The sequence below is a fragment of the Zootoca vivipara genome, chromosome 2 (assembly GCF_963506605.1).
Source record: "Zootoca vivipara chromosome 2, rZooViv1.1, whole genome shotgun sequence".
Classification (NCBI taxonomy): domain Eukaryota; kingdom Metazoa; phylum Chordata; class Lepidosauria; order Squamata; family Lacertidae; genus Zootoca; species Zootoca vivipara.
The window spans coordinates 6,386,080-6,404,339 of NC_083277.1; the positions used below are offsets into that span (position 1 = coordinate 6,386,080).

General features: G+C 47.6%; 3 protein-coding genes across 3 annotated transcripts; 1 reads left to right on the top strand and 2 right to left on the bottom strand.

Moving 5' to 3' along the window:
• The first annotated feature begins 1,414 nt into the window (after nucleotides 1–1,414).
• Nucleotides 1,415–6,500, top strand: LOC118081360 (gastrula zinc finger protein XlCGF8.2DB-like). Its single transcript, XM_035107848.2, has 4 exons — nucleotides 1,415–1,566; nucleotides 2,080–2,220; nucleotides 2,848–2,965; nucleotides 3,698–6,500. The coding sequence occupies exon 4, from the start codon at nucleotides 3,914–3,916 to the stop codon at nucleotides 4,787–4,789; it is 876 nt and encodes a 291-aa protein (XP_034963739.1). The 5' UTR covers nucleotides 1,415–1,566; nucleotides 2,080–2,220; nucleotides 2,848–2,965; nucleotides 3,698–3,913; the 3' UTR covers nucleotides 4,790–6,500.
• Nucleotides 6,501–7,366: 866 nt separating this feature from the next.
• On the bottom strand, nucleotides 7,367–11,438 carry LOC118080195 (zinc finger protein 391-like). The gene is made up of 2 exons (XM_035105124.2): nucleotides 11,399–11,438; nucleotides 7,367–11,026 (listed from the first exon to the last, which is right to left on the bottom strand). The coding sequence occupies exons 1-2, from the start codon at nucleotides 11,436–11,438 to the stop codon at nucleotides 10,416–10,418; spliced, it is 651 nt and encodes a 216-aa protein (XP_034961015.2). The 3' UTR covers nucleotides 7,367–10,415.
• Nucleotides 11,012–17,151, bottom strand: LOC118081320 (zinc finger protein with KRAB and SCAN domains 8-like). The gene is made up of 3 exons (XM_035107788.2): nucleotides 16,892–17,151; nucleotides 14,225–15,227; nucleotides 11,012–12,278 (listed from the first exon to the last, which is right to left on the bottom strand). Exons 2-3 carry the CDS (start codon nucleotides 15,038–15,040, stop codon nucleotides 11,892–11,894), a joined length of 1,203 nt encoding a protein of 400 aa, XP_034963679.2. The 5' UTR covers nucleotides 15,041–15,227; nucleotides 16,892–17,151; the 3' UTR covers nucleotides 11,012–11,891.
• Between the last annotated feature and the right edge of the window lie 1,109 nt (nucleotides 17,152–18,260).

Sequence of the window (18,260 nt, forward strand, 5' to 3'; positions counted from 1 at the left end):
CACTGCATATTCTAATCATTCCATATTTTCCCTTTCTTGTTTCTCGTTTGTTTCTCGGCCCTTGTTTTCAGACGGCCCTTGAGCATGTTAGAGTGCTTTCCTGCTGCTCACCACTTGTTTCCCGTTTGTTTCTCGTTTGTTTCTCAGCCCTTGAGCATGTGCAGAGTGCTTTCCTGCTCACCACTTGTTTCTCGTTTGTTTCTCGTTTTTCACTCCGTTATAGTGTCGGGTTTACTCTAAACCTGCTAACGTTTTAACCTGCTTGCAGTGATTCTTCATATAACCTACAAACCTTTTCCAACGGATAAAGGATCTCTTAAGTATATGCAGAACGCCTTTCTCCAGATGGGGAACTGCTACTTTTCTCCCTTTCTTGGGGCTGCACGCAGTATCCCACAGCATGTGCAGAGTGCTTTAAAAAAAAAGCGGCAGAATCATTCCCCCCCCCTTTCTGGATGGAAGAAGATCTATAGGCAGACGGCCTTTGAGCATGTGCAGAGTGCTTTCCTGCTCACCACTTTCTGTCTGGGCAGACAAACAAAAAAACATACGCAGAGCGCTTTTCTTCAGATAAAAAGGTAAAGGGACCCCTGACCATTAGGTCCAGTCGTGACCGACTCTGGGGTTGCGCGCTCATCTCGCATTATTGGCCGAGGGAGCCGGCGTATAGCTTCCAGGTCATGTGGCCAGCATGACAAAGCCACTTCTGGCGAACCAGAGCAGCACATGGAAACGCCGTTTACCTTCCCGCTGCAGCGGTTCCTATTTATCTACTTGCATTTTGACATGCTTTCGAACTGCTAGGTTGGCAGGAGCTGGGACCGAGCTGGGACCGAGCTCACCCCGTCACAGGGATTCGAACCGCTGACCTTCTGATCAGCAAGCCCTAGGCTCAGTGGTTTAACCCACAGCACCACCTGGGTCCCTAAGATAGGGAACTGCTAATTGCAGTGTTGGGCAGCTCCTGCCCCAAACAAGCGCTTGAAACTCAGGAAAGATGGGTGGGAGCTATGCCTGGAAAAATCAAAGGCTGGTTTTTAAATAAATCTACTGTATATTTTAAAAAACATTTAAAAAAGGACTAACTTTCAACAATCATACATTCGCAAATCCATTAAAAAAACACAGAGATCAACTATATTGATTGATTGGCACCGGCCTGTCTCGGGAGACAACGGAGGAGTGAGCCCAACTACCGGTATTACAGAAGAATCTTTTTAATTGCCTGCATAGGCTTCGCTACACAACAAAGTTTTTGCGGGCATTTAAAGGTTAATGGAGAAGACGCCCGCTGAATATCTATTGGCTGACCATTCCACAGGGACGGGGGCGGCGCCAGAAGTGACCAACCCCATCCCTCCACAGGGATAAGTGAACGTAGGTGAGGAGAAAGAGGGGGGAGAGGGAGATTTCCGGTTGCCAATGGAAGGAAGCAGGAGCCCCGCACCCCCCGGCTGCGTTCAAATAGGAACCTGAATAGGCGTGAGCTCTGAATATCCTGCCCAGTTTGTGAAGTTGGGGAGAAGGGAGATGAACAGCTGGGCGCGCCTTATCGGACCATTTGAGGTAGAGGGGCGAAAGGGAGCTTCTCCTCCAGAAATGTAGGGATTTGGGGGTATTGCAAGGGAAGAAGAGCAAACCCTACACAAATCCGGAGTGGAGTCCCTAAGACAGTTAGATGGCACCTTGCCTTGTACGCCTCCTTCCGGAAACTCCTGCAGCCAAGCTAGTACCAAACGTCTTGCTCTGCTTTCCTTTGGACCCCCATCAGCGAGGCCAAGGGGGGTGTCTTGCCAACTGGGCAGCCCAGGACCTCCAGACACACTGCCCTGGCATGTGCTCCAAGGAGGTCGCTTTGGTTCTGCTAACGCAGTTGTTTGACTTCACCCCCAGAGGCGAGCTCCATTGTTTCTCAAGACAGATGGATGCCAAAACAACTAACCATTAAATTTTCATAATTTCCTGCATAGGATTGGCAGCATATAAAGGTTTTCAGCAGGTGTTCAAAGGCTGAGGAAGAAGGAACCCGCTGAATCTCGGGCTGATGATACTCAAGACGCCATTTCTTCTTGTTGTCAGGTGAACCTCAACAACTCAGAGGACAACCAGTGATGTTCCTGCAGATTCTCCCTGCCGGGTTTGTTTAGGGTTTGTTACAGGCGGACAACCTTAACATGAGCCCGGCAGTGCTCATATCTCTCCTGTGGATTCCAGCAGCAGGTAAGTAACTGGGCCTTAAGCAAAGTGTTGGTTTCTTCCAAAAGCAAACGGGTACAAGGTAAAAAAAAGGTAAAAGGTAAAGGACCCCTGGATGGTTAAGTCCAGTCAAAGGTGACTATGGGGTTGTGGCATTCATCTCACTTTCAGGCCGAGGGAGCCGGCGTTTGTCCACAGACAGCTTTCCGGGTCATGTGGACAGCAGGACTAAACCGCTTCTGGCGCAATGGGACACTGGGGGAAGCCAGAGCGCATGGAAACGCCGTTTACCTTCCCGCTGCAGCGGTACCTATTTATCTACTTGCACTGGTGTGCTTTCAAACTGCTATGCTGGCAGGAACTGGGACAGAGCAACGGGAGCTCACTCTGTTGCAGGGATTCGAACTGCCGACCTTCTGGATCATCAAGCCTAAGAGGCTCAGTGGTTTAGACCACAGTGCCACCCGCGTCCCCTCCCACCTCATGCTGCAGCCCAAGTGCTGGCAGCAGTAAGACCTAGTATTTCCTGCAGCCCAGGGTGTCCCACTCTTATTACCAAACCTTGAGGATTATTTGGCACGATGACTCTGTGTGTAAGTTTTTCGGCCCTGTAGGAAAATACTAGGAGAGATTTTTCTTTCTTTCTTTTAGGGTCTGGTGATCTTTGAGGCAGCAGCTGTGTGTTTCCCTGAGGAGGAGCGGGCGTTGCTGGATCCAGGCCACAGAGCCTTGTGCAAGGAAGTCATGGAGGAGAACGTAGCTTCTCTAGGTAAGAACAGCTGCTTGTGGGCTTTTTCAGAGCCACCATCTGGTTGGGCTCTGTGAAAGCCAGCAAGGGTTTTCATACGCCCCTAAGCCAAATTATGGACTAGCCATCTCTAATGGCTGCTAGTCATCATGGCTATGTTCTGTCTCCAGTGTCTGAGGCAGTGTGCTTCTGAATACCTGGGAATCACGATTGGGGAGAATGCAGTTGTTCTGCCAAGTGAAGGAGATAACGAGGCTTTCAAGTTTTATTATTGTTTTTTGTTTTAAAAAGGGCCATCTAAGGTATCTAACTGTTGGAGATGCAATAGGGATAATGCTTCTCTAAAACATATGTTTTTTCATTGTCCTATATCAGGCATCCCCAAGCTTTGGCCCTCCAGATGTTTTGGACTACAATTCCCATCATCCCTGACCACTGGTCCTGTTAGCTAGGGATCATGGTTGTAGGCCATTGGTTGTAGGCCAAAACATCTGGAGGGCCGCAGTTTGGGGGTGCCTGTCCTATATTGAAAGATTTGGGGCAGAAAGTAACTGAAACCATCAACAGATGGGTGGGTTATAAGATAATAATAATAATAGTAATAATAGGCTTGAAAGCAGAGGATGGTCCCCTATCAGGGATAGCGTAGTAGCGTCCTGCATTGTGGCTCCTGCATTGAGCAAAGGGTTGGACTGAATGACCTTTGGAGGTTCCTTCCAACTCTAATCAAGATTCTCTCTTTCCCCTCTGCAGCAACTGGGCGGGGCAGCGAGGATTATGGAGAGCGAGTTGGGGTGTCCTTGGAACCAGTCAATAATGAAGTGGAAGAAGAGACCTTTGGGGATCAAGAAATGTGGAGGCAGGGTGGACACCAAGTAGACGTCTGTGAAATCTCTGTCCAAAGAGCGCACACAGAGGAGAAACCCCTTCAGTCGCAGCGCAAACCTCATCTCTCATCAGATAATCCACATGGGAGAGAGAAAAGTTAAAGGTCAGGAGTTTGGAAAGGACTTTAGTCAAAGCAAACACCAAGCTTCACACCAGACAATTCATGGGAGAGAGAAAAATCATAAATGCCTGGAATGTGGGAAGAGCTTCAGTCGAAGCACAAACCTTACTAAACATCTAAGAACTCACACAGGGGAGAAACCGTTTAAATGCCTGGAGTGTGGGAAGCACTTTAGTCAGAGCTCAAACCTGATTTCCCATCAAATAATTCACACCGGGGAAAAGCCCTATCAGTGTTTGGAGTGTGGCAAGGCCTTCAGTCACAACACAAACCTTACCAAGCACGGGAGAATCCACACGGGGAAGAAGCCTTTCAAATGCCTGGAGTGCGGCAAGAGCTTCAGTCAAAGCTCAGACCTCATTTCCCATCAGAGAATACACACGGGCGAAAAGCCATTTAAATGCCTGGAGTGTGGGATGTGTTTCAGTCAGAGCACGGCCCTTACGAAACATGACAAAATCCACACGGGAGAGAAGCCCTACGAATGTCTGGAGTGCGGAAAGAGCTTCAGCTGGAGAAAAAACCTTACTTCACATCAAAAAATCCACACAAAGGAGAGGCCGTACAAATGCCCAGAGTGTGGGAAAAGCTTCAGTCAGAGCACAAACCTTATTAAGCATGAGAGGATCCACACAGGGGAGAAACCCTATAAATGCCTGGAGTGCGGCAAGACCTTTACTGTGAGCACGAGCCTTACTTCACATCAGAGAATCCACAGAGAGGGGATGCCGTATAAATGCCCCAAGTGTGGCAAGAGCTTCAGTAGGGGCCATAGCTGCCAAGTTTTCCCTTTTCCCGCGAGGAAGCCTATTCAGCATAAGGGAAAATCCCTTTAAAAAAGGGATAACTTGGCAGCTATGGTAGGGGCACAAACCTTGAGAAGCACAAAAGAATTCACGCTGGAGAGAAATGCTTAAATGTCTGGGGTGTGGAAAGAGCTTCCGTTGAAGCGGAGACCTTCCTTCCCATCAAAGAATTCACCCAGGAGATATGCTGTTTAAATGTCTGGAGTGCGGAATGAGCTCGTCAGAGAACCATCTTTACTAAATGTGACAGAATAGTAAATTTAGGAAGCATTTTAATGCCTGGAATGTGGGGAAAGCTTCGGGTCAAGCACAATGCAGGCTAATGATCTTAGAAACCTGGATTGCGGTTGGAGTTTCAGTCAGGGCCCATCCCTTAAATTTCCATCAAAATGTTCATTGCATTGAATTTTCAAAAAAAAAAAGTGTCTATTTTATTTATTCGGGGTGCCAAGGGGGAGTGCAAGGGTATCATGGAGAGAAAACAATAGATCAGGCATCCCCAAACTGCGGCCCTCCAGATGCTTTGGCCTACAACTCTCATGATCCCTAGCTAACAGGACCAGTGGTCAGGGATGATGGGAATTGTAGTCCAACACATCTGGAGGGCCGAAGTTTGGGGGTGCCTGCAATAGATGGTTTTGGTTAAGAGCCGTCTGCTTTTCACGTTGCCCATATTTCTGTCACTTCTTTTGATACATGTTCTTGTAGTTTGTTGGTAGAATGTGTAAGTGATGAAAAAGAACCAGGTGGCAAAATGAAACTGTGCTTCCTCTTTTTCTAATCTGTCCAATAAAATACTTCCAAATGTTTTTGTTTGTTTTTGTGGTCTTCCATTTCTTAGGACTCATATAGACAATACATTTTCCAGATAGCCTTGGCTGGGATTTTATTTTAGACATTTCATCTGCGGGGAGCCCTCAATCCAAGGCTGGGAAAGGGGGGGCGATCCTTTCTGTCCTACTCAGCTGCCCTCTATCAACAGCTGCCTCCCTGCCTCTTCTTGTCCCACTGGCCACCCTTTGAGGTTGGAGGGTCCCCACGTGGGGCGACCTCCCTCCCCAAAGCGCATATTCTCTGCTGCATTTCCCACCAATCCTCCATGGCACTCTTGCCTCCCCACTGCCTGGAAAAGATACTCACCAGATTCCTCTCTGGGTGGGAGAGACAAAGGGCTGTTTCTGCTCCCCCCCCCCCCCAGAGGAGCTGGCAGATCAGGAAGCGCCAGAATTCCTTCTTTCCAGAGACCTTTCTAGAAATGCAGGCCTCGTCTGTCCCCCTTTGACCCTTGGGCGGACCGAAGCCTCACTAGGAAAACGACACGTGTCTATGTGGCGGAATAGTGCCTGATGATGATTCCAGTTCATCATGGGTTAATCTCTCACTCCCATTCTAGGCAGGTGTTCCTTGGGAGGCGGAGCTTGAGGGGATTCTAAATGGCAGTTGGCAGTTGGCAGTTGGAGAGTAGAGTGTCAGAGAGGGATGCAGGAGCTGTATTAAGAAATCTGTGTTATATGAAAAGAAGATGATGAACTAAGAGTTTAAACAAATGAAACCATAAAGAAATATACATGTTCTCCAGTTAAATAAAGCTTTCATCTATGTTGTGTCAAATTGGATGTTCCTCCTTATTCCAGCAACGTATCTAAACTCAAAAGGGTGGTGACTGAAGAGGGGAGATAAAACTAAGCCTGAGGAGCAGGTGGATAGTTTGCATCTCAAAGTCACGCACAGAGGAGGCAAGTGGAGGGAAAAGAGTGCCTTGCAGTGGCTAAAGTGCTAAGGCAACCGCTGCTGAGGTGAACCTGAGTTGAGAGGGAAACCTTACTGAGGGCACAAGACTGTTCCTGTAAAATTTGCCTGGAGTTTTTAAGGATACAGAGCCACGTTATTTGGAAAGCTGGAACTGTACTCTATGTACTAGCAAACCCATATAAAAACAGGGAGTTTATTTGGGAGAAAGAAGGAATAGTGGGTTGTTTGAACAATAACTGAATTCCTTCAGCACACTGTTAGTAATAGAGAAGGGAGGATCGTCACATTTTTGTTTTTTAAATATATTTTTATTAGTTTTCCAATTAAAACCAATTATATCACATTCATTATTTCAAATTATACACATATATATCAATCAAACCGAATGTTATGCCAAATCATCTAGAATTTTTTTTTTTTTTGGGTTCCCATTTGGATTCCTCGCAACCGTCCACTGCCGTCTTTTTTCTAAAGTTCAAATCGTCCTCCAAGTTCATAATAATCCAGATCTTTCCCTTACAGTCACATAGATGTTTTCCACTTTCAACCGATTGTTTCCCAGCTGCTGAGATAAATATCAAACAAGGTTTCACAGATGTTCTTTCTCCTGTGTGGGTTAATCAGTCCAGCCTCCCCATAAATCTTCTTAGTCTGGAGCTCCCTGTTGCGTCAACACGAAGCAGCGCCATCTTAAAAAGCTCAAATCACGTTCGTTTTCTCTCATAGCCATGTAGATTAACGATCTTAGTAAAATAAAAAAATTCCTTCAGTAGCACCTTAAAGACCAACTAAGTTTTTATTTTGGTATGAGCTTTCGTGTGCATGCACACGAAAGCTCATACCAAAATAAAAACTTAGTTGGTCTTTAAGGTGCTACTGAAGGAATTTTTTTATTTTACTTCGATCCAGACCAACACGGCTACCTACCTGTAACCAGATCTTAGTAAAATTTACAGCTTTTCCAGGCAGAAGACCCAAACATCAAACCATAAACTCTTGGTAAATTAATGGATCTCCTTGCCCTATAGCTGAACTTAGCTTCAGGTCGCTGCTCCAATTCAAAGTGCGTCACAGCTCATAAATCCTCCGAACGCGTGCAGGCACTCCTTCCGTCCAACTAGGGGGGGGGCTTTTCTCATCGGCAACTCCACATCTTTAAAAAATATGCTCAGTAACAACAGTTTATAAAGTTCAACTCACACAGTCTTTTGCTTCTCTTTCACTCCAAACAAGCCAGGACATCGCGTCTGGGAAGGTACGAAGTAACTCATATGAAGGAAAATATAAAAAAAACTCACTTCCCTTATCGCTCCGTCCCCATCAATCCTTCTTCCAGATGAAATACAGCCTTTGACTCCTCTCCCTCAGCAGCATAAATTTCTCAGCAGTAAACAGCGCTTCTTCCCCTCCTTCTGAAGTATGTCCATAGATTTAAACCTAATTATCTTCTTTAACCATGGAAATCCCCGCCATGCAGATTAGCGTCCGGGAGTCCTGGCCCTCGTAAGTGCTTTTCAGCCCAAGCTCCCCCCACTCCATAAACAGTCGGAGTGGGTCTGGGGGCATCGCGGGCCAGCGGCCCCTCTCCGTAACCCCCGGAGAGGGTAGGGGGTTGCCATTTACTCCCCTAGCAACCGCCAAATTCCTTACGAAGGTCAGAGGGATGGAAAACAGGTCCGCCATTCCTGCCGGCGGAAACCGGAACCAGGATCGTCACATTTTTGGTGGTAGCGGTGGGATCGTCACACCCTGCGCCACCCAGACTACCCCTAATGCCGGCAATGCAAGTTGCAAAAGCATATAGACTCCCAATTCTCACTCCAGAGTCAGTCATCTGGAGCCGACTCAACTCTGGTCAGTTTTATAGTGCATACCGGTAATTCACCCCAACTTGCTTGCACAATATTCGCTGGCAGGATATAAGGCCTCACCCTAGATTCGTATGATGACATGAAGATAACCCACAGCTTTTATTTTCCCCAGTCCTGTTCCTAATGTTCTTCAGTCCTCCACACGGTCCTTCTGCAAAGGTAGTGGTTATATACAGGGCATACAGATTTCCTACTCCAAAGAGTATAAATAAGTATAAATAAGAATAGGAACAAAATAAGCCAATCACTCCACCCACACAGGAGCCATAAGTCACAGAAAGCGAAAGATCATGCAGCTCCATACAGTCATAAATTGACACAGCTCACAGTGAAATTCCTCTTAAAACTTTTAATGGTGTTTCTATTTCCTTGGATACATATTTCAAATCTATTTAATTAGTGTAGCAATTGTTAAATAAATTCCACTTTGGACTCATACTCCATTGTGTTTATTATTAAAGGGAACTTCCTTACAGACAGACAACGGCTACATACTGTACAACTATCTGACTTTCGAAGACATCTGAAGGCAACCCTGTATTGGGAAATTTTTAACGTCTAATGTGTTACCATTTTTTTACGTGCTGCGAGCCGCCCAGAGTGGCTGGGAAACCAAGCCAATTGGTGGGGTATTATTATTATTATTAGTAGTAGTATTATTATTACTATTACTATTATTATGCCTACAGAGTCCCGGCTAGTGCAGAGTGCGAATGTCGCTAACATATAAGGCAGGAAAAACCTAGCAATACATGGTTGGATGCTGTGCAACAGAAGTAAAGCAATGGTTTGAAATTATTTCATCAAAGGAATGAGCCAAAGGATCGTTGCCTCAGTCCCTACAAACACACACACTTTTTGAACAGATTGATCCAACAATTATTTTCACGTCAAGTAATGATCCAGGATCTATGCATTTCCTCAAGTTCTCCCCTCAAGTCCAGCGCCCAGAAGGACAGGCATTTCTCACTGGTAGGTTCACCAATAAAGGTAAAAGGTAAAGGACCCCTGGACAGTTCAAGGCCAGTCAAATTAGACAATGGGGTTGCAGCATTCATCTCGCTTTCAGGCCGAGGGAGCCAGCATTTGTCCGCTGATGGCTTTTCCAGGTCATGTGGCCAGCATGTCTAAACTGCTTCTGGCACAATGGGACACTCTGACAAGTGCCAGAGTGCATGGAAATGTCATTTACCTTCCCGCCGCAGCGGTACCTATTTATCTATTTGTGCTGGTGTGCTTTTGAACCTCTAGGTTGGGAGGAGCTGGAAAAAAGCAATGGGAGCTCACCCCATTGCACGGGTTCGAACCACCAACCTTCCGATCGGCAAACCCAAGAGGTTCGGTGGTTTAGACCACAGCGCCACCTGCTCCCCCCTGTTCACCAATAATCAATGCCAGGAGACAGGATCGCAAACAAATATAAATTGTAGTATACCATTTCTTTAAAGAAATAGCATACTACAGTTAATATTTCTTGCGATCCTGTCTCCACTTCCATCATCCAGCCTGGACACTGAGGTCCAGCTCCGAGGGCCTTTTGGCAGTTCCCTCCCTGCAAGAAGTGTGGTTACAGGGAACCAGGCACAGGGCCTTCTCAGTCGTGGCACCTGCCCTGTGGAACGCCCTTCCACCAGATGTCAAGGAGATAAACAATATTACATGACCTTACGTAGACATCTGAAAGCAGCCAGTATTGGGAACTTTTTAACATTTGATGTTTTATTGTGTTTTTATAATTCCCCAGAAGCTGCTCAGAGTGGCTGGGGCAACCCAGTGAGATGGCCGGCATAGAAGTAATAAAATAATTATTCTAATGAGGAAACATAAGAGGAGTTGGAGAGCCACAGGTTTTGCCGCTCCCGGGCTACAATTTCTTCCAGACCTGGAACACCTTCCGATGCAGCCAAATCTGAACAAAAATTAAAATGTCATGGGTCTCTCTCTCTCTCTCTCTAGCCTGCCCCACACCTTCTTTGTAAAATAAGGTGGGCTTTCTGGTATGGCTTTACTCCAGAGTGGTCTCTCGTAAGGAACTAGGTCACGCAGAAGGCTTTCCCGGAACAGGATTGTTCTGTGGGCGGCCTGCCCCCGGCGTGGTTCCTCCGGTGGCGGACCAGGTGCGACTTGCTGATGAAGCCCTTCTCGCAGACGGCACACTTGTAGGGCTTCTCGCCCATGTGGGTCCTGCCGTGGGCCAGGAGGTTGGAGGTGCTGCTGAAGCTCTTCCCGCAGGCGCAACACCGGTAGGGCTTCTCCCCGGTGTGGGTCCTCTCGTGGAGGATGAGGTGGGAGCTCTGGATGAAGCTCTTGCCGCAGAAGGAGCAGGCGTAGGGCTTCTCTCCCGTGTGGGTCCTCTCGTGCGTCACCAGGTGCGACCGGCGGCTGAAGGACTTTCCACAATAAGCGCACTGGTACGGCTTCCCGCGGAAGTGCGGGCTGTGTCTCCGGAGACCCTCCTTGCAACCGAGGGGCGCCCCGTCCTCGCATGGGTAGGCCGTCTCCTGGATTTCAACCGCTTCGTACTTCACGAGCTCCGAACCGAAGCTTTCGCCAGATCTGTGTTCTGATCCTTGAGGCTGCTGCCGCAGCAGGGTTTGATCAAGAGAGATCTCGCTCGACCCACGGGGAACAGATTCAGGTGTAACTAATCAGGTGTAAATATTGAGGCCAGTTGTAGGCATCAAGTGATTATTATTTTTACCACTTTCTATGATCAAGCTGCTATGAAATGTTTGCACTTTAATTTTTAACCTCTATAATTTTGCAGTGCCTTTTAGAGTACAGGTTTAGTTACTTTTATAATATAGGATAAAGCTGCTAGGAACTACGAGCAATTTTATTTTTTTAAAAGCCTCTATTAAACGTTTTACACACATGGTTAGTTTCTGTTCTATTTGGTGCAGTCACAGAGGGGCGATTGTACTGGAAGATTTTTATATTTTTCATTAACAGATACATTTTAATCCATCTTTTGTTTTCCGATGACTTTAAATGTTGTAACATTTTCAGCACTTACACTTTGAAACTCCCTGCCTATTGACACCAGCCAGGTGCATTCACTGTATTCATTTTGGTCCCTGCTTTTTTTTAAAAAAAAATTCTTAGGGAAGTCTAACCAAAAATGCAGATGTTGGTGTGTTTTTGCTCTCATTTTAGTTTATCACGGATTTTAATTGCTTGTTCGTAACTGATTTTATTTGTTCCTTGTAAGCCGCTTAAGAGGTTTCATTACAATTAAGTGGAATATAAGTTTTGCTAAATGAAATTAATTAAAAATAGAGAAAAAAGCGAGTTCTCTGTTGGATTGCTATGTTTTGAAACAATTTACCCGTATTCGATTCTTAGTGTTAATTGTGTATTGATTCACATTTTTGTTGTTCTTTGGCAAGACATTTTGAGTGTTTTTCTGTTTTTGTTTTAAATGGGAAAGCAGCATACAAATTTAAATCAAAGATAAATCACAGTGATTGTTGAAAAGAATTGACAACCAAACACAACAACAGGGTGAACTAGGGAGAAAAAATGTAACTCTCATTTTGTGGCCTATAGGCGTGGGAGACAGAAGGAAAGGCAACGTCTTTCTGCTGGAAGGAGAGAAAGGTTTGTCTCCTCCTCTCCTTGAAAACTTTCCTTTCCAGCTGCTGATGACAAGAATTCTGTAACTGAGGTGTGCTTTCCCCCCTCTCCTCCTCCCCCCTCCCCAGTGCCTTTTCCTTTTGTGCCACATCTTTTTGGCTGCAAACCTGAGATTTGGTATCCTCCTTACCTCGTGAGCTCAAATCTCCAGAGCTGGCCTCCTCCTTCGCGCCCCTCTCCTTTTGCCTCTGCCCCGTGTTGGTCAGAACCTGCGCCGGTTCAGAGAAACTGTAGCCGTCCTCCTCAAAGGCTGCCTGCACCTGGAACGACAGCAGAGATTCCTTGCACAACAGCCTCTGCACTGCCACTTTTGCTGGGTGGGGGACTGCGGAAGGTCCCAGGTTCGATTTCTGCCCTATCAGGTCAAGCAGGCAAAGGAAAGGGATCCAGGGAGCTGCAGCAGCTATTGCATCTGGCTGCAGCAGGAGAAGAAGAGGAGAGCAAGGCATCTGCTAAGACAGAAGCTCCACCAAACTCCTACCACCCTCAACTGTTACCCAATATTCATCTAACTATTGTTGTTGTTGTTGTTTAGTCGTTTAGTCGTGTCTGACGTTCCGTGACCCCATGGACCAGAGCACGCCAGGCACTCCTGTCTTCCACTGCCTCCCGCAGTTTGGTCAAACTCATGTTCGTAGCTTCGAGAACACTGCCCAACCATCTCGTCCTCTGTCGTCCCCTTCTCCTTGTGGCCTCCATCTTTCCCAACATCAGGTTCTTTTCCAGGGAGTCTTCTCTTCTCATGAGGTGGCCAAAGTATTGGAGCCTCAGCTTCAGGATCTGTCCTTCCAGTGAGCACTCAGGGACTAAACAACAACAACACGTTTCCGAGCAGAATTCAAAGTGTTGGTGCTGACCTTTAAAGGCCCTAAACGGCCTCGGTCCTGTATACCTGAAGGAGTGTCTCCACCCCCATCGTTCTGCCCGGACACTGAGGTCCAGTGCCAAGGGCCTTCTGGCGGTTCCCTCACTGCGAGAAGCAAAGCTACAGGGAACCAGGCAGAGGGCCTTCTCAGTAGTGGCACCCGCCCTGTGGAACGCCCTCCCATCTGAGTTCAGAGAGATAAACAAGTACCTGACATTTAGAAAATACCTAAAGGCAGCCCTGTTTAGGGAAGTTTTTAATCTGTGATATTTTAATGTATTTTAATGTGTGTTGGAAGTCGCCCAGAGTGGCGGGGGAGACACGGCCAGATGGGCGGGGTATAGATAATAATAATAATAATAGTAATAATAATAATAATATATTTTTTATTATTATTTAAAAAAAACACTGATTCCTGGACTGCCTGAGGGCCGGATTTAGAAGGTGATTGGGCCAGATCCGGCCCCTGGGCCTTAGTTTGCCTACGCATGACCTAGTCCAGGGGTCCCCCAAACTAAGGCCCGGGGGCCAGATGCGGCCCAATCGCCTTTTAAATCTGGCCCGCAGACGGTCTAGGAATCAGCATGTTTTTACTGAGTAGAATGTGTCTTTTATTCAAAATGCATCTCTGGGTTATTTGTGGGGCCTGCCTGGTGTTTTTACATGAGTAGAATGTGTCCTTTTTTACTTAAAATGCATCTCTGGGTTATTTGTGGGGCATAGGAATTTGTTCATTCCCCCCTCCTAAAAAAAATATAGTCCGGCCCCCCACAAGGTCTGAGGGACAGTGGACCGGCCCCCTGCTGAAAAAGTTTGCTGACCCCTGACCTAGTCCAACCCCCTGCAATGCAGGAAAATGCAGCTGTCCTATACACAGGGATCAAACTTGCAACCTTGATGTTATCAGCGCCACACTCTAACCCACGGAGCTTTCTGAGTACAGTAGTACCTCGGGTTACGAACGCGATCCGTTCCAGGTCGCAGTTCGTAACCCGAAAAGGTCGCAAACCGAGCGCCGCTTCTGCGCATGCGCAAAGCTCGCGTGCTGCTTCTGCGCATGCGCAAAGCGCGATTTTCACGTTTCTGCGCATGCGCGGGACGCGCACGCCGAAAACACTTCCGGGGTTGCGGAGTTCGTAACCCGAACTGTTCGCAACCCGAGCGGTTTGTAAACCGAGGTACGACTGTATACCATTGTTGAATACCACGCTACGTTGCTATGCGGACACCGTCGAGATACAGGCAGGACTGGTCCCAAGATGCCTTGCGGCAGTCCCCCTTCCTCACCCTACATTTTGTCGCTCTGCCCCCCCCCCAAGCTCTCTGAAATAGCAGCTTCACCTGTTTCTGGGGCCTCTCGGCCTCTCGCTGCCTCAGCAAGAACTCCTCCGCCAGAGCCACCGCCTGGGAGCACGTTTCGGGCCCAACCTCCCTCACCCATCCCTGGACCTCGGGCGGCAAGACGGCTAGGAACTGCTCCAGGATAAGCAGCTCCAGGATCTGCTCCTTGCTGTGCCTCTTCACTTTGAGCCACTGGTGGCAAACGTCTCGCAGCCGGCTGTAGGCCCCCCTCGGCCCCTCGGCCTCCTGGTAGCAGAAATGCCGGAAGCGGTGGCACCACCGCTCCCGGGCCAGGGCGTCCCGGCGCAAGATGGCCGCCTTCACTTTCCCATAATCCTCTCTGTCCCCAGCTTCCAAGCCCCTGAAGGCCTGCTCCGCTTCTCCACTGAGTGCCGGCAGGAGCCGGGCCGCCCACTCCTCCTGGGGCCACCAACAGGCTTTGGCCACTTGCTCGAAGGAGGCCAGGAAGCCCTTGGCGTCCTCCCAAGGGGTAGACTCTTCTGGCAGCGGTGGGATCGCCCAGTGCATGTGGTGGGACTCAACCATTTTCAGGAACTCCTGCCACTGGGATTCCCAGTGCTGAAGCAGCCCTGCGCCCGGCTCCTGCTTCACCTTCTCTCCTGGTACCCTGGATACAATGTCCCCCATCCTCCCAGTCTGGAAAGCACAAAGGTCTCTCCCTCCTTCAACGAATTCCTCCCTCATTGTAGGACCGCCAAGGTCTTGGTCTTCCGTTTTCATGCTGGCAGGCGGCCACTGCTTGAGTGCAGCCTGGACCAGGACACCTGGCTCGTTCTTCCTTCGACGATTATCCATCTCCTCTCTTCCCTTCTCTCCTGGAGCTCCCAGACGCTGGCCGTGGGTGGCAGAGGTTCAACTCCAGGGCTTCCTCCCTTGGTGGTCTAGCCTGGCAAGGCCTATTAAGATCCTCCGTTAACCATCCATCTGACGCTCAACGTCAAATCAAGAGTCCGAAGTGGCTTAGGGAGCAGCGAACGTCCAGCTGAAACACACAACGAAAGAACTGTGTTACAATGGGGAATAATAATTTAAATACTTTATTATGTATACCCCACCCATCTGGCTGGGTCTCCCCAGCCACTCTGAGCGGCTTCCAACAGAAAAATAGAACACAGTAATCTATTAAACATTAAAAGCCTCCCTGAACAGGGAGCCCATCGCCCAGCCCATCTATCAAACATTAAAAGCTTCCCTAAACATGGCTGCCTTCAGATGTCTCCGAAAAGTCTGGTAGTTGTTTTTCTCTTTGACATCTGGTGCGAGGACGTTCCACAGGGCAGGCGCCACTACCGAGAAGGCCCTCTGCCTGGTTTCCTGTAATTTGGCTTCTCACAGCGAGGGAACCGCCAGAAGGCCCTCAGAGCTGGGCCTCAGTGTCCGGGCAGAACGATGGGGGTGGAGACGCTCCTTCAGGTATACTGGACTGAGGCCGTTAAATAATAAATTATTATCATTATTATTTTATTTTGTCAGTAATCTTTGGATCGTTACTTTCATTATTGCATATGTCTTTCCTAATGCATTCCTTGTAATTCTGTAAGGCGCTTTGAAATCATACAAAAAGAAAAGCTGGGTATAAATGTTAAAATAACATGAAATAATCCCAGTGTGGACTGAATCCCAGTTACTGAGAATCACAAGTGGGGATCATGCAGTGGTACTAAGGTTCTGCTAGCAGAATTCCCATTGGGGCATTGGGGTGGCCACTGTGAGAATCACAGAATAATAGGGTTGGGAACCCGAGGGTTATCTAGTCCAACCCCCTGCGATGCAGGAATCTCAACTAAAACATCCCTGACAAATGTCCATCCAACCTCTGCTGAAATACCTCGAAGGAAGGAGAGTCCACAACTTCACAAGGGAGTCCGTTCCATAGTCAAACGGCTCTTACTATCAGGAAGTTCTTCCTGATGTTTAGTCAGAATCACCTTTCTTGTGACTTGAAGCCATGGGTTCGAGTCCTACAATCCAGAGCAGGAGAAAACCATCTTGTTCCATCTCCCACGGGACAGCCCTTGCGAGGTTTGAACATTTGAAATCAACAGTATACTAAATCTGAATACGCAAAGTGCGCACAGCACTCAGCTAGAAAGACCGACGGCCTCCCTCTTCATCTCAGGGTGGCGGTTTCGAGCCCCACGCTGGGCACAAAGATTGCTCCATTGCAGGGGGTTGGACTAGATGACCCCGGGGTCCCTTCCAACTCTATGATGCTGTGATTCTATGACCCTGGCCTGCACGGGCACTGACCCTGGATTAGCGATGAGCATGAGACTTTTACTCTCAGGGCCGTGGGTTTGAGCCCCATGCTGGGAAAAAGATTCCTGTATTGGAGGGGGTTGGACTAGATAACACTCGGTGTCCCTACGATTCTATGACCTTGGATTGCAAACATCTCCGGACTGACTCCGGATCAGGCAGCTTCAGCATCTGCAATCATAATGCAGAACCACATCATGCAGAAATCTCTTTCTCTCTGCTCCGCAAAAACCAATGCCGTGCCCATCATGTTGCAAAAAGCAACACAGAAGCCTGTGTTTGCATTTAGAACCCAGGGCAAGCTGCCTCCCCCTCCCTCCACCCTCCCCTTCCAGGCAGAGATTTCCCAGCCTCTGCGCGCGTGCAAAGCGCGCCCTTGCAACTTACCCAAGATCCTCCTCCCTCTCCAAAAAACCCCAAACCGGATCGCCCAGCCCAGGTTGCTCCCGCTCCCGGGGAAACAGTGCATTCAAAAGAGCCCGTTTCCGGGACGGAGAAAAGCACTGCGAGAAGAGAGATGCTCCCTTCTAGGACGAGCGGGCTCTCCGGTTGCCACCCTTTCCCTGGGCGCAGGCAACGGGGTGCAAATCCAAAACTGGATTTATGCCTTCATGCATCCCAATCCTTCGCTTCCAGACTGGAAAGCTGTCTCTGCATTTGAGGTTTTGCTTTTCTAAATAAAATAAAATAAAAATATAGTGTTTCTCCCCCTTTGCATCAGAGGTTGGCAATCTGCAAGCCATTTTATAGGAGAGCCGCAAAGGTTGTCGGGAATTGTAGCTGGCCCCTAGTAGGCGTCGTGGCTCTGATTCAATAAGTCTTGTGCATTTGCAACTTTGGCTAATAAGCTGCTAAGAAGCCTTTTAAACCATGACGGGAGGGTGCCATTGTTTGGTTTGTTATTATTATATGTACTATTCTGTTTATGCTGTGTAATTTTGTGTTTATACCCCAGATGCGCAGGGAACAATAATAATAACAATAACCAACCTGTGATCGAAATAATTTTTTTTTAAAATAGTCCAGAGACCAACGAAGTGATCCTTGGATTAAAGACGGTATATAAATAAATTTTAATAAATAAAATAATGTCAGGTGGTACATCTGCAGCCAAATCCTTGCTCTGGTACAGAGAGCAAACTCTTGGATGGATCTTGCTCCCAGTGCTTTTTTGGGGGGGTACGCATACCCCTAAACATTTTGCGAATCTAAGTTTGCCTCATTGAGGGGCAGTATTTCAATATGAATAGGAAAATGAAAGTATCCCTAAACATTTTTTTAGGAAAGAAAAGCACTGCCTGCACCAAACCCGCCTCGCAAGGTTGTTGTGTGGCTGGAAGTCTTAACTTGTCATGAATCTTCCTTCACATACAACCTGCAGTGATTGCAATGGGCTGAGACAAAAGATGTATTATTATTATTATTAGAATTTATATACTGCCCTATACCTGCAGGGTGGTTCACAGAAAAATGTTCAAAGGTCTCCAATGTCAAACTGCCAAAGAATTCGGTGCTGCTCTAATCCTTTGACCAAAATAACAGCCTTGATCTCTGCCATCATTTTTCTATTCTGGTTCCATTGCTCTCAGCTGGATGACTACCCTCCCATCAGACGTCAATGAGGTAAATAACTACACAACTTTTAGAAGACATCTGAAGGCAGGCCTGTACCAGGAGATTTTAAATGTTTAATGGTGTTTTTATATGTACTGTATTGGAAGCTGCCCAGAGTGGCTGGGGTAGAATAATAATAATA